Source organism: Brachyhypopomus gauderio, chromosome 21 (assembly GCF_052324685.1).
Source record: "Brachyhypopomus gauderio isolate BG-103 chromosome 21, BGAUD_0.2, whole genome shotgun sequence".
NCBI classification, from domain to species: Eukaryota; Metazoa; Chordata; class Actinopteri; order Gymnotiformes; family Hypopomidae; genus Brachyhypopomus; species Brachyhypopomus gauderio.
In genome coordinates, this window is record NC_135231.1 from 1,547,658 (window position 1) to 1,563,806 (window position 16,149).

At 47.0% G+C, this 16,149-nt stretch overlaps 1 protein-coding gene across 1 annotated transcript in view; it reads right to left on the bottom strand.

Annotated features, from left to right (window-relative positions):
• Positions 1-16,149, bottom strand: part of arhgap46b (Rho GTPase activating protein 46b) — a 65,752-nt gene that overhangs the window by 39,541 nt on the left and 10,062 nt on the right. Inside the window, exon 2 of the mRNA XM_076983672.1 lies at positions 5,894-6,331. Within this exon, the coding sequence (XP_076839787.1) occupies positions 5,894-6,331 (438 nt within the window). The remainder of the gene's footprint in view (positions 1-5,893; positions 6,332-16,149) is intronic.

The window sequence follows — 16,149 nt, forward strand, 5'->3', positions numbered from 1 at the left end:
GTGTGTGGGTGTGTGTGTGTGGGCAGTCAAGTAGCTTCTAGATGTTTTTGACAATAGATATTTGACCATGTCACAACATGTCAGCACTAGTCTTCCCCTCAGGGCTGATGCAGGGGGCTAGTGTAGAGACAGGTTGCTATGGTAACCACTTCCTAACAAACTGGGGGCTTGGGTTCCTACTCTGAGCAAAAACACACACACTCTGACCACAGATGCACTGCTGACCTGATCGGTTTTGGATGGCAAGCCTTTCTTATAGTAACACTGCACTAACACTGCCATAGTAGTGATACAATTTGGCCATAGTAGTGCTACTGTGTTGAAGTTTTTAGTCAGTAGTTCTGTGTTATTACTGGGTTGTTTACCCCATGCCAAAAACAGACATGTGTCTGTAGACGGCCAATGAAGGGTACAGGAAGTCTAATTCAGATTCTAAAAACACATACAATACAGTTGCAATATGCAACTCTTCATTAAGTTGAACAGCGGGCACACAAACACCCAAACACACACACACACACACACACACACACACACACACACACACACACACACACACACACACACTGTGGATGATTACGGATGACATCCATAATCAGAGATCCAAGTGTTCTCTAAGGGTTGATAATACCGTAATACCGTCCCCCAGTAAAACAACCTGCTCAAACATACACACATTCAATACACTCCTCACAAGCATCCCCCCACACACACTTAAAGCCCTGTTCATCTAGGAGAGATTGGCCTACTTTTAATTGTGTTAGGGTTCTTTTCTGAGGTTTCTCTGTACATAGAGGGAGAGAGAGAGAGAGGGAGAGAGAGAGGGAGAGAGAGAGAGAGAGAGAGAGAGGGAGAGAGAGAGAGATAGAGAGAGAGAGGGGGAGAGAGAGGGAGAGAGAGAGAGGGAGAGAGAGAGAGAAAAGCAGAATGCCACTAAGACGTATGATGAAAGACTTCGCCAACCAAAGGAAATGAACTCCACAACCTCAGGAACGTTGTCAGTCACCCCCAACATGCTCAGCCAGAATATCCATAGCATTGTTGTGTGTGTGTGTGTGTGTGTGTGTGTGTGTGTGTGTGTGTGTGTGTGTGTGTGTGTGTGTGTGTGTGTGTGGTACTTTAAAAGCATCCACCAACTTAACAAACAAGCATCATATAGGCTTCAACCACTCGGTAATGGTCCAATAGGGAATCTGTTACAGTATGTGTTAGCGTAATGGTGTGTTGTGCTAACAAGCGAGAGTGTGTGACCATTTAAGGCGGATTCTGTTAGCTGAGATGGGATCTGGTCCACACCGGCTCCCTCACACACATACACACACACACACACACACACACACACACACACACACACACACACACACACACACACACACACACACACACAGTGCAGTCCTGATGCTATCCTGGGCCAGAGACCATGAGGAGCTGCTCACACACTCTGGTCTGGAACAAAGATGCCAAAATGAAATACTGTTGAAAGGAGATATAGCGCACCCACATATACGTACATATGCAAGTATGCAGACATGACACACACACACACACACACACACACACACACACACACACACACACACACACACACACACACACACACACACACACACACACACACACACTCTCTCTCTCTCTCTCTCTCTCTCTCACACACACACACACACACACACACACACACACACACACACACACACACTCACACACACACAACGGTTCTGGTTATTATTAGTAGTTTTATGGGCAGACTGGGTCCAGAGAGAATCGGGGATTGTGCAGCCCTATGGAGGATCTGCAGGACAACATGCGGGTCAAACGAACCCACACAGCAAACAATACTGAATACTGGATCACTGTAAAATCAGCTGTAGGAGAACCACTGCAAATGTGTGGGGCTTACAGCAGACAGACAAAGGACAGGAGAGAAAGAGATTGATTATACAGGTAAGTACTGCAAACACCAGTGCTAATAGAGGTGAATAGATGTCCCAGGTTATGCAAACATCCACAGGAAGAAATGTGAGAGGTACGATACCAGGGACTGAAAGGACCAATAGTGTGAAGGTGTAAGGTGGACACCACGGTTGTCCCTGGGGTGATGGAGGCACTTGGGCCAGTGATCCCTACGCTGGAGGAGAAGCTCCAACTGTTCCCAGGAATGACTAAATCAGTCCCGGTCCAGAAGAGCGCATCCTAGGAACCTGAATTCCTGTCTGATGCAGAGGACGACTCGATGTTGCTGATATTGTTTTTATTATCGATATCGATATTGATACATCTCGTAGACAGACTAAATTAATTTTCTGTATTTTGTGTATTGAGTATACAGTGATGCCAATGAAGCCATCTTGACTTGAGAGAGAGAGTTGGGGGAGAGAGAGACAGAGATGGGGGGAGAGAGACAGAGATGGGGGAGAGAGAGACAGAGATGGGGGAGAGAGAGACAGAGATGGGGGAGAGAGAGACAGAGTTGGGGGAGAGAGAGACAGAGATGGGGGAGAGAGACAGAGATGGGGGAGAGAGAGACAGAGATGGGGGGAGAGAGACAGAGATGGGGGAGAGAGAGACAGAGTTGGGGGAGAGAGAGACAGAGATGGGGGGAGAGAGACAGAGATGGGGGAGAGAGAGACAGAGATGGGGGGAGAGAGACAGAGATGGGGGGAGAGAGACAGAGATGGGGGAGAGAGACAGAGATGGGGGAGAGAGAGGGAGAGGACAGAGAGATGCCCTCTGAAGTACAGTGAGTATGGAGATATTAGTGGAGATTAATCAGAAGTGCTGACAGGGGGGTCCAGCTCAATCCAGCTCCTTCTCCGTCAGACCCTTCACTCCTCCATCACACACACACACACACACACACACACACACACACACACACACACACACACACCACTCTGTCACACTTGACCATCTGCCTCACTGCTGAATGAGGAGATGAGAATGAGAAACAAAATACTTCTCACCTTTCTGACCAAACAGCAGTCTACCATAAAACAGCACAGACACACACACACACACACACACACACACACACACACACACACACACATTTACATTTACATTTACGGCATTTGGCAGACGCCCTTATCCAGAGCGACTTACATTTTTATCTCATTTTTATACAAGTGAGCAATTGAGGGTTAAGGGCCTTGCTCAGGGGCACCTCAGTCAGGGCCTCAGGTCTGGTAATCGAACCCATGAACCTCCGGTCACAAGACCAGTTCCCTAACCACCAGGCCATGACTGCCCTATACACACACACACACACACACACACACACACACACACACACACACACACACACACACACGGACAAACGCGCACACACACACACACACACACACACACACACACACACACACACACACACACGCGCACGCACGCACACACACATATACACCCCCCCCCCCCCCACCCCACACACACACACACACACTCTTGCTACTGTTGGCCATATATAGGCAGAGCTACTGTAACTGCTGCCCTGTGCGTGTGTGTGAGTGTGTAACAGTGTATGTGTGTATGTGTGTGTGTGTGTGTGTGTGTGTGTGTGTGTGTGTGTGTGTGTGTGTGTGTGTGTGTGTGTGTGTGTGAGTGTGTAACAGTGTGTGTGTAGAGAACTAGAGTGCAGAGGTTTTAGGTCCCTCTGCCAAACCACAGTAGTCTCAGCACATGCCACAGCCTGTCACAGTCTACACACGCACACACACACACACAGACACACACACACACAGACACACACACACACACACACACACACACACACACACACACACACACACACACACACACACACACACACACACACAGACACCACACACACACACCAACAGCCAACAGGTGTGTGAGGGTGTGTGACAGTCAAATGCGAAAAGGTTATTTAATTTCCAGATCAGAAACATTTTAGTGTTGACATAAGATTTATTTGACTGTGTACTAGTTGACTGGCTGACAGTGGTGGGTGTAGAATGTGGTTTTTCTCTGCTCTCGTCTTATTTCATGTTCAGAGGGAACACTTTCCTACAGGAACATCACAACAGCACTGTTCTTCGCCGCGGATGAACTCCCTACATTTCTCTCCCTGCCGAACACCCTCTTTGTCTCTCTAGATTAAAAAGTTAATCGACGCCCCTCAAAAAAATCCGTCTTCAAATATTTATCCTCTTCTCTTGGACAAAACAAATTCAGCAGTCTTGAAGTAATTAAAACACCAAGAAAAGCTGTAGACTAACATTGCAGAAGGAGTCATTTCCCTTGAAGATCTGTGTGTATTTTACAGCCTCGCTGGTGTAGCGACGTGAACATTTCAGGAGTTGATCTCGGGCCAATGCTAGCCCACGTGTCTTGCAGACTTTCCGGAACAGTCCACGAAGACCTTCCTCTGCACTCCTGAGTTCATTGTTTCTTTGCCAAGTGTGACTGGAACTACTCATTAGTCTTCACTGACTAATCTGTATATTCCAGTCTAACAGCCTATAGGGTACACGCACTTACCCTAGTTGTGTCATCCACTGTCAGGTGTTACATTAGTCATTTCTTAATCACTATTCCTATACATCAACCGTAAAAAAGCAAAGATGTTCATGAATTATTATTCAGCCATCCAGTGTTGACCAGGGGAGGTCAGGTTCTGAGCCTTGGGTACTCTTATGCTTATTAAGTGTCTGGATGTCTCTATGCAGCTGCCCAGAGAAAACCCCTGTTGTAAAATAGGTGCTATGCAAATAAACTGGACTTTGAACTTTGAATCTGCTAAAGCTATGCTAGCACGCTGTCCTGTGGCAAGGCAAGTCTCTCACTCGTAGCGAACAACATCGTGGGTTAAGATGTCCACGCAGTGTGTGCGTGGGATACTCTGGGGTTCTCAGAGCACACTGGCGAGAACGTCTGCTTCATGCCACACATTTTCACGCAACTGCCTCTTAGTCACAGCCTGAGTCACGACCCAGTCTGGCTGGGCTCAGTGCTGATGACAGACGGCAGAGGAGAGAGTGCAGCAAGTCCAAATCAGCAAGACGATTCAACTTTTCACGAGCTCTCTTACCTACATCTGTTTGTTTTCAGTCTGCCTTGGGGAACCAGGGTGATGAGCAAAAAGAGGTAGATAGTCAGAACAGATAAGACAGCCTTTCTCTTAGTCCTGGGGTTTTTTTTGTTGTGGTAGATAAAGTAAACAATACTTGTATGTTCACACTTATCACACACCCACAAGGCCTGGTCAAACGTGCCATAAATACTGTATGTGGGTGTGCGTCTAACTACAATACGATAAAGCATTTCATGCCATGTGTGGGTTATATATAGCACATGCCTATCTGCTCAACCCATGTGTGAGTCTACAACAATGGACTGAACCCAGCAAACATCGACACACATGACTACAGCCTGTCGTGAGTTCCCAGGTGTGTGAGCTGCACCATAAACACCTGAGGCAGGTCATCTGCCACCTGTGCTATTAAAGACCGCATACATACACAGAGTTCCTAGTTTTAAGAGAATGGAAAAACCCATTGAATGCAAACACACTTTAAATGGAAGTTCAAGGGCAACTGTTCATCTCTTTCTCAACAAATGCCTTCAGGCTTCCATTATAAGTGTGGTTTATTGGTTTATTCATTTTTTTAATCCCTAAGTTTAGGGAATGTCTCAAAATTATTGGCCGATGTAATGGGTGATATGTCACGTACAGACATTGTAAAAATAATTGAGTATTCTCCTAAATGTTTAAACTATTCCTGATATATAAACTATCTAAAAAGAAAGGCTCTCTAAAGTTGTTTTCCAGAATTTCAAGTGTTCACATGCATCTCTCTTTCTCTCTCTCTCTCTCTCTCTCTCTCTCTCTCACACACACACACACACACACACACACACACACACTACCCGATAGGCCCACCTGCTTTCCTGACTCCTCTTCTCTAGACTGTCCCCTCTTCCATTAGACAGTGGTACCTCCCTCCCGCTCTCTGGCTCCTGGGAGGCTGCTGAGACGGGCGAAACCATTCCAGACTGGGGGGTGTGCCTTCCATCCCCGGACCCTGCCCCAGGTCTCCCGTGGCCCCTCAGTTCGGCCTCGGAGCTCTTCTTGACGGCCTGGAGCTGGGCAAGGGGCACGATGTCGCAGCCCTGCGGCCGGTGCCACACCGTCTGCTGGCTGGTGGTGTTGTAGTAGTAGAAGCGCTTGTTGTTGCCGTCGAACAGCTCCCACCACTGGTTGCCGTCAGCTTGGCGCACGGGCACGCCACAGGGGGCCTCCCAGCCACACTCGCCCGTCAGCAGGTTGATGTACATACGCTCCTGCGATCGCGGCTCCACAATTTCCACCCAGTCAGATCTGCGCAGCGGAAGAGATGGAAAACGTCAGAAAACGGGAATCATGCCGGCGACCGTGAGGTTAAGTAATCGTATCATAAATGGACTTTGAGTAAAGTCATCATGTAATGACAGAAATGTTCACAACCAGACAAAAGAAATATAAAAGTGTATAAGCCATACAGTATACGTATCTGTAAAATGTTGTATATAGTAGTTTTAAATTAAAAGATCACAACATGGGGGCTTTAATCTATTACATAAATACAGTCAAACAGTTCCTGCGATGACACACAGTTGACTACAGTGGTTATGGGGTTTATATTCCCTTAATGCGGCCCTGGTATATTTATGCATCATGTAATGCATTGTTACTGAAGGTGCCATATGGACCATGAGTTAAATGTGCTGGCTGGGTGCGTAGCTAAAGCAGCATAAATAAAGAGGCCCTCTAGCCTCTCTCTGGCCTCTCTAAACCTCAGGGAGTGTCAGTAGCAGCACGTGTTTGCTCTCTTCCAGCTGGACTTCAGATGGTCTCCATATAGTATGAGTCTGAACAACAGGTGCATATAGGTGTGACCTTAAGAAGCCTTCTGCACTTACACCTCTCACACACACATGCGCACACACACATGCGCACACACACACGCACACACACACACACACACACACACACACACACACACACACACACACACACACACACACACACACACACACACACACACACACACACACAAAGCTTAAATGCTTGTGGAGCCAAAAGCTTTGTGAGAAGTATGAGAACTTTCTTGGTAAGCACTTTAAAACAAGTTTAGGCCCTGTTTTCTCACTGCCTGTTGTGGATGCCACTGTTCTCCATGTGAGCCTGGGTGAGTTCCAGGAGCCAGACTCGGCAGGCAGGAGAGGTTGGGCGCCAAGCCCAGAATGGAGCGCCTGTATGAGGGTTAAGAGGCTGGCCTGGCCCCTGACCTGAGCGCTGTGGTTCTAAGGATCCACTCATCGAGAAATACAACAAAGGATCCACGGTTTTAGATTAAGAGACCTGTGCACCCTGCCACAGATGGTCAACAGCAGGTATTGCACAAAGCTCTCACTTGCACTCTCTCACACCCCCACAGTCCTTGATCTAGCCACACACCCACACACACACACACACACACACACACACACACACACACACACACACACACACACACACACCCCCCACACACACACACACACACACACACACACACACACACACACACACACACACACACACACACACACACACACACACACTTTTGAACATCATCGGTCCTCACAAAACCTATATTATTGTAACCCATATTATACATTGTAATGGTCTTCGCAACCCAACAATCTGACTGACACATCTGACCTCAGTCTGTTTCTGGTTATTGGGAGACGATCTGGGACTCAAGACCACATCAGTGATCATGTGACATGTCTTGTGTCATGTGATGCGTTTGGAACCTCAGAGTATCACAGTTCAAAAGTTCATCTGTATCCAAAAACCAAAATACTGCACCTGTTCAAGTATTCTCTTTCTCACACCAACTTAGAAAGACATACAGTAATGCCAAATGGAGGCCACTGAACTGCAGGAAGACACCTGTTATGGTCAATCAAGGATCCAGACTTCTATATTTCCATTTCTTTTCTCTCTCTCTCTCTCTCTCTCCTCTCCCTTTCTGTCTCTCTTCCCACTTTATATCCTTTAATCTGTCCATGACGCCAGTATAAATCCCATCTCCAGCAGTGGTGAATCCAACAATGTTTTTGATGGGATGTGCCATGACAACAAACAAAAAACTACAAACTCAATATAAACACTCAATTTGGACCCACCAGGAAATAATATTCTGTTTCATCAATAAAGTTTACAAAGTCACTTATCCTCACTTTAACTCATGCGCATATACACCTAAAGCACTTATCACTTTCCCACACTGCCTGTGAGGAAACAGACCAGCGGTGGCTTTTAAACACACGCTTCTCTCAAGCTTCCCTAGGTCCTACAGGTCCAGTCTGTGCGGCCGAGGGCAAACCCAGGCAGAGGAACCACATGGCAACCTTCAGAACACCAGCGCCAACCAGGGCTTGAATGTAGGTCACCTCAGGCTGAAGCCTGATTTTTTTTTTGAAGCCTGTTTTTTTTTTGTGTTCTTTCCGGAGTCCAGACGGGAGCATGGTGTGTGTGTCTCTGTGTGTGTTAAAGAGAGAGAAGCTGTTGCATTGAAAGCCCAGCTAGTGGTGTTGGGGGCCATCTGGAGAGAGGGAAGCTGCAGGTCAGTCTGGTGTGAGATCACCCTCCGTGGCCTGAGCTGACCACCACCCACCACACCAGCAGCAGAGAGGAGACAGAGAGAGGAGCAGCTCTAATCAGTCACATGCTGCGACCAGATCTTCTCAAAGACTCAAACGCATGTTTGCAATCGACATATACATCTGCTATATCTACAGTAACGTGATCGGGTGATGGAACAAGGCGAGCGCGTCAAATAATCAAAACCCTTATTTAACACCAGCGCGTTTAAGTTCGTGTTGGCTATAAGACGATGGTTTGGCGCGCAACATTACTCTGACATAACTTGGGATAGAACGTCTGTGGTTTGTAGTGTTTTTTTCACTAATTATATCACAAATTCCATATTTAAACACTCGTTTCTGATAGCCCACGCGATAACATCTGAACATATACTGGATTTGTTTGCAGCAAATGACAAAAATGATTCGGGCACCGTGATAGGTGACCTGAGGTAAAGTGAGGGTCACGTGTGGCGCTAGGTGCTAGGTGACCTGAGATAAAGTGAGGGTCACGTTCGGCGCTAGGTGCACGGTGACCTGAGGTAAAGTGAGGGTCACGCGCGGCGCTAGGTGCTAGGAGACCTGAAGTAACGTGCGGTCACGTGCGGCGCTAGGTGCAAGGTGACCTGAGGTAAAGTGAGGGTCACGTGCGGCGCTAGGTGCTAGGAGACCTGAGGTAAAGTGAGGGTCACGTGCGGCGCTAGGTGCTAGGAGACCTGAGGTAAAGTGAAGGTCACGTGCGGCGCTAGGTGCTAGGAGACCTGAGGTAAAGTGAGGGTCACGTGCGGCGCTAGGTGCTAGGTGACCTGAGGTAAAGTGCGGTCATGTGCGGCGCTAGGTGCTAGGTGACCTGAGGTAAAGTGAGGGTCACGTGCGGCGCTAGGTGACCTGAGGTAAAGTGAGGGTCACATGCGGCGCTAGGTGACCTGAGGTAAAGTGAGGGTCACGTGCGGCGCTAGGTGCTAGGTGACCTGAGGTATAGTGAGGGTCACGTGAGGCGCTAGGTGACCTGAGGTAAAGTGAGGGTCACGTGCGGCGCTAGGTGCTAGGAGACCTGAGGTCAAGTGAGGGTCACGTGCGGCGCTAGGTGCTAGGAGATCTGAGGTAAAGTGAGGGTCACGTGCGGCGCTAGGTGACCTGAGGTAAAGTGCGGTCATGTGCGGCGCTAGGTGCTAGGTGACCTGAGGTAAAGTGAGGGTCACGTGCGGCGCTAGGTGACCTGAGGTAAAGTGAGGGTCACGTGCGGCGCTAGGTGCTAGGAGACCTGAGGTCAAGTGAGGGTCACATGCGGCGCTAGGTGCTAGGAGATCTGAGGTAAAGTGAGGGTCACGTGCGGCGCTAGGTGACCTGAGGTAAAGTGAGGGTCACGTGCAGCGCTAGGTGCTAGGTGACCTGAGGTAAAGTGCGGTCATGTGCGGCGCTAGGTGCTAGGTGACCTGAGGTAAAGTGAGGGTCACGTGCGGCGCTAGGTGACCTGAGGTAAAGTGAGGGTCACGTGCGGCGCTAGGTGCTAGGAGACCTGAGGTAAAGTGGTCACGTGCAGCGCTAGGTGCTAGGAGACCTGAGGTAAAGTGCGGTCACGTGCGGCGCTAGGAGCTAGGTGACCTGAGGTAAAGTGTTGCAGTACGCTCGCGCAGCCGACAATAGTGAGTAAATCTCAGGGGCTTCAGTTTGCATATGTTCATAGTTAGAAGCTCGATGACCTCAATAGAAACACAACACAGCAGAATATCTTTCTCAGGATCTCTCTTTCTCTCGCTTTATTTCTCCATCTCTCCTGCTCTCTCTTCTTGCAGTGAAACGAAATCGGATTTTTAGGAACATGTTTAAGTTTGGAGTGTGTTTCACGAATGCTTTCTGGACATTCGGCAAATATTTGCATTTTGGAAACAGAGCGTTTTCATTTGCCAAGATGCATTGCAGACATGTCCAGACATGCTAACAGACAGGGAATAAAGCTTTACTTTAGTTACTGATCTCTGTATGGTGATGCCTCTCATGATGGTTAGAAACTGAGTGAGATAAATTAGTTGTAAATCAGTCCAAGAAAGTGAAATATTCTGGAATGAGAAACTGTGTCAGGCAGACAGTTTGTGTGTGTGTGTATTTTCCAGACATTTGTAAACAAGAAGAGACTGGATAGGAATGTGAAGCCAATCTCGTCACACACTGTCCCACAAGGGTTCATTTTCACAGTTATCTTAGTAAACAACAAACATGTTTTTTATGTTTTGTGTTCAGAATAGAAAAGGAAAACTAAAATGTTATACATATCAAGGCACTCTTAAATACACGCTTTGGTCAAAAAGAGTTCCACTAAGCACTCTCATTAAAAATATGTTCATCTACCACACAGAGGGGGGAGAAGCTGCTTAAAATTGGGAAGGGGGTAACATTCAGTCAGACTGAGGCAAATGTGTGCATATCCCACTGTGTAGCTGGATGTTGATGTTGTACTGTGACTAGGTTTGTGGCACCACACACACACACACACACACACACACACACACACACAGTAATGTCTCTCAGGGCTTGGCAAGAGGATGTGGTACATATACTAATCACACAGAGCCCAGTGATGCACTCTGGGAAGCAGGAAAACAAAAACCCAAATCCGTGTTTCGGATGGTTGCCGTGGCCACCCCTCTCTCACTTCCCAGTCAAATCGAGGGACGCCACCGCACGTTCACAACTCAACGTGGGAAAGAAACGCAAACACAGCGCCAGTAAATAAAACCAACCAGAGCTGGTGCTTGCTCCAAGCTCAGCGTGTCATCAGAGAGTCCCACGGAAAGCCAGGGGAGGGAGCTGCATTGAAGGCAGAGCGATGTGTTCAGAGGGGAGCGGAGTGGCCATTTTTTAACACACCTTCTTGCTGGAAGACCTCTTGCTGAGGGTTGTGGGAGCTGGACACATGTTTAGGTTCAGCTGCTGTCAGAGCTGGATGCTAAAACCGACATGGGCTTCCTTGCATGTGTTTGTGTTTGTTCAGTAAACAATGTGTGTGCATTCTAACCTACATGAAAAAGGTTTTTCTCTTGAAAACACAGACCCGTCACTTGGGTGTGAACCTCTGTGTGTGACGTGAACCACAGGCAAGCGGGATGACAGCCAGGCCCTTTGCAGGGGCCGTACCACGAGGAATCCACAACACGTACACAAAAAAAGCAGGCTGACGGGGTAATAACAGGCAAATCCTCCATTAAGAACATAAAAACAGACAAAGGGGTCAAAGCCAGACGGGACGGCTCACGAGCAAAACAGGAAACACGACACAGACACAGTCGGGCACCGAGATGAAAGAAAGACACGCCAAACAGTGAGAATTTGTGTGTGTCCTAAGAAGGGCATCAATGAGCTACAGGTGTGGATAATGGTCCGTGGGCGGTTCCAGGGCGGAGGGGGAGGGGCATCGAGCGAACCCGGAGTGGCCATATTGGGGCGGAGCCTCCCATAAAGGAACCTACTATTACTGCAGCCCACAGTCAAACACGTTACACAGAGTTACACTTATAAATACCCTTGTGCTAAGCATTTCTTTTTTTCACATCTGTTAAAAGAGCATCAGTGTAATATGGTCTGGTGTTTATAATCAGAAGTGTATTCATATGTTCCTATTTTAACCATGACGTACTGTATTCAAACTGTAACTCTGACTGATGCTGTCTGGTTTCTTTAGAATGGCGTGTGTCTTTGCAGGGAACAGAGACCACAGTAAGTTTATTTAGACTATATGACCTTTGAAATCATCTTTTGATGTTTTTTGTATTATTCTACTAAGGCAATCTGCAACCACTAGTATATAATAGGAGATTAAAGAAATAGCAGTGGGAGTTCAGCCTGGGGTCCACTATAAGATCCACTTTATTTGTGATATGCAGTCCTGTATTTTCCCCATGGGGAAAGCGAAACAATCATCTTATCATAGCAAATCTGAACCAAGCTCGGTTGGGTCATTTCTGTGTGCTGAAAAACACAGACAGACTGACTCACAAAGAGAAGCCAAGAGTCAAACACACCTGAGTCACACAGCACATCTGCACCTACACACACACACACACACACACACACACACACACACACACACACACACACACACACACACACACACAATGCAAAGGTAATGCAAATGGGAAAACATTTGCCATCATGCAAGCAAACACTTCAAACACACTCTCTCCTTTACACAAACACACACACATTCTAATATCTCCCTAATGTGCTATGGTCATGGCAACAACCAACACATGTTTGAGTCACTTAAGAAGAACAATGTTTTGCTACTGTTGCTATCCCCTGACCCCCCTCCCCCCAACACACACACACATACACACACACACACACACACACACACACACACACACACACACACACACACACACCACTCTGTCACACTTGACCATCTGCCTCACTACTGAATGAGGAGATGAGAATGAGAAACACAATACTTCTCACCTTTCTGACCAAACAGCAGTCTACCATAAAACAGCACACACTCACACACACACACACACCAGACTACGCTTGATAAACAGACCTTCCTGCAACCGCTCTATTAATAATTAAATGCAATATCACACAGGAACCTGTCATATTCAGGAGGAAATTATCTCTGTTATTCTTTTATTGTGGGTTAGGCCCTTTCCCCTGTGTCTGTGCTAGCTTAAAGAGAAGAATAATCCCCAGGAAAATATTATTCTACTTTACTCTTGGAGTCAGTAACTCGTTCTGTGTAGTTCTGAACGGAACTGCAAAACAATAAAAAGGAGCAACACCCCACATTTATGTGCGTGCACACACACACACACACACACACACACACACACACACACACACACACACACACACACACACTGACACACACACACACACACTGACACACACACGCATAGTAAAGTAAACCCAAAGTCTAGGTTCAGCCCAACACAGGCTGTGCCATCAGCTGGCTCCACTCCCACCGGTCGTATGTGTACAAACATTCATATGTTACACTAAACCTGTAGTTTCTCTCCCTGCAGTCCTGCCTTTCTGTTCTCAATCCATAAAAGTCCAAACAACCCCCATAATTTTTACACATCAAAGAGCACCAATAGAATAGAAAATGTATCCATGCATACAAGACTGATTGTGTCTAATCCACACACATGGAGTACGCATGGTTTGTTATCATTTCAAGCAGTTTCACAGCCAGCAGTTAGGCCAGTGTGCTCACTGGGATTGGACGTTTTTAAGCGTGTGGACGTTATCGGGAATGATTACGTTTCCTTCAGGCATGTGTGTAGGTACGGGTCACGGCACCACATCTGATGGAGCCCAGCCCCTCATGCACAGCCACTTAAACACACTCTGCTCTAGGAGACACCTGTACAGAGGTATCGTCTTGTTGATCTCTCTATCAGGAACCTCACTGAAACATCTCAATGGGAACATCTGTCCTATAAATGTTTTAGGGTGTATAATTTGTAGTGTGTTTATGTATGAATATGTGTGTGTGTGTTTGTTTGTCTAAGAAGGAGGCTTTAAGGTTTTTGGACCCCAGTGACCTGTGGGACAGAACACACCTTAAATTCTGCTGTGTGTTACACACTCCCCCCCCCCCCCCCCCTCTTCTGGGAAAGTCACACACTCAGGTCTAGCCTGAAGGAATTAAAGAACATTTACAATATTGTCTCCTTTAATCTTTTGGCATGTCAAACAGCTCAACAGAACCTGTCATAGTCACTCAGTGAGTCATTTACATGTTAATGATTAGTCATAATGCCCAGCTGACCTTTTCTGATTGGTTCTGCTACTGGTGAGAACCTCTCTGCCCCGCCCACCCTGGCCTACCTCATTCACACCGGATAGAAAGTCAGTAAATCTTTCAACAGGCACCGAGTCACACCTTCAGTCATTTAGCCTGTGTGTGTGTGTGTGTGTGTCTGCGTGTGCGGCATGGGTGGATATTTTTACAAGTAGCAACACGCACCTTGTAAACCAGAAATGAATGGGAAGAAATGAAAAAACTCTAAAACATTTTAGAGTGTGACACGAGGCCACTCTGACACAGCCACCTGGGCTGTACAGAGGCCTCTGTCCCCCCCCCCCCCCCCCCCCCCCCACACACACACACACACATACACTCACACACACACATACACTCACACACACACACACACACACTCACACACACACTTTAGCCGATACTCTCTCCTTCCCTCTGTGATCGCTACAGATAGAGCATCGCAGAGTCAGTTACAAGTTAGACAAAGAGCTTAACATGTGTCTCAGATTCAGGCCAGAAAAGCCATCAAACTTTCCAACCTGATGCTTTCTGTGTCTCGCACACATGCACACTGACACATTCACACACTCACACACACAAACGCGTGCACACACACACACACATATACACGCAAAAAATGATGAGATACTCTCTCTGAGACCCTCCACTCCAGAAAGCCCACTATGTTCGCCTGTATCTGGTGAAGGGATCACAGCGGTGGCTTTGGGTTCCTAGAGACGCTTGACAACACAATTAGCCAAGAGACAGCCCTAGTCAATCTGCTAACCCTGCACCCACCAGCCACACAGTAATGAAGTAAAGATATGAAGCAGCACCATCACTGCCCTGCTAATATGCACCTACCGGGGTATGAAACAGTTCAAAACAGGCCATGCTGCGCTGCATTCCTGACATAGCTCAACTATTCCCTAGTTGTTTCTACAAGCTCTTGTTTGTAAAGTCATGTCTTTGTTACTTCTGCAGCTTTGAATACGCCGTGTCATTCCCTGGACTCCTTCAAGCTGAGGTTTAGCAGTGAGAGACTTCGCTGTGCTCCACACGGGCAGGTGCCGTTTAAAGCCAAGAGCCGAGATTTTAGAAAGGTGGACACTCCTAGATTATAGAAGGCGGACACTACTACATACTGGATTCCTCAAAGTGGACACTACTAGATGCTGGATTCTAGGAAGGCGAACAAGGACAGACACAACTACTAAGATGAAGGACACTTCAGAGAAGATGTTGGAGGCTCTTCTGTCAAAAGCAAAGCAGTGGTATTCGGGACATGCTTGGTTTGCTGAAAAGCGACCAGTATGCTTTCAAGTTTAATTATGCAGAAGTGGAAAGAGATGGTTTTCCTATTATCATTAAAATGCTTATAGGGCAGATTCTGAATTTCTCTTTGATTTTACCAGAAATTTGACCTCAGGGACATGTGTACGAGCCCCTTACCATATGTGTGTGAAGTCATCATTTCGGACCACCATTATTCCTCATTGGTGAAAAAATGTGTGTGTGGTGAAGAATGGAATAACGATTATGACTGTAAAATATATTATATATGTATAGTCAGTGAAGGAAGGCCCCACATCAATGTTCTCTCTAGTCGCTGACGAAAAGTCTTATGTTACGTTTATGCATGTATGTGTGCTCATGCAAAATGCATTTATAGGGCCTTCTGACATTTACATAGAGAATGGATTTATCTCTAAGAATTTATCTTAAAGATCACCATCTCAAGGAACAGCAAAGAAGAGAAAGGT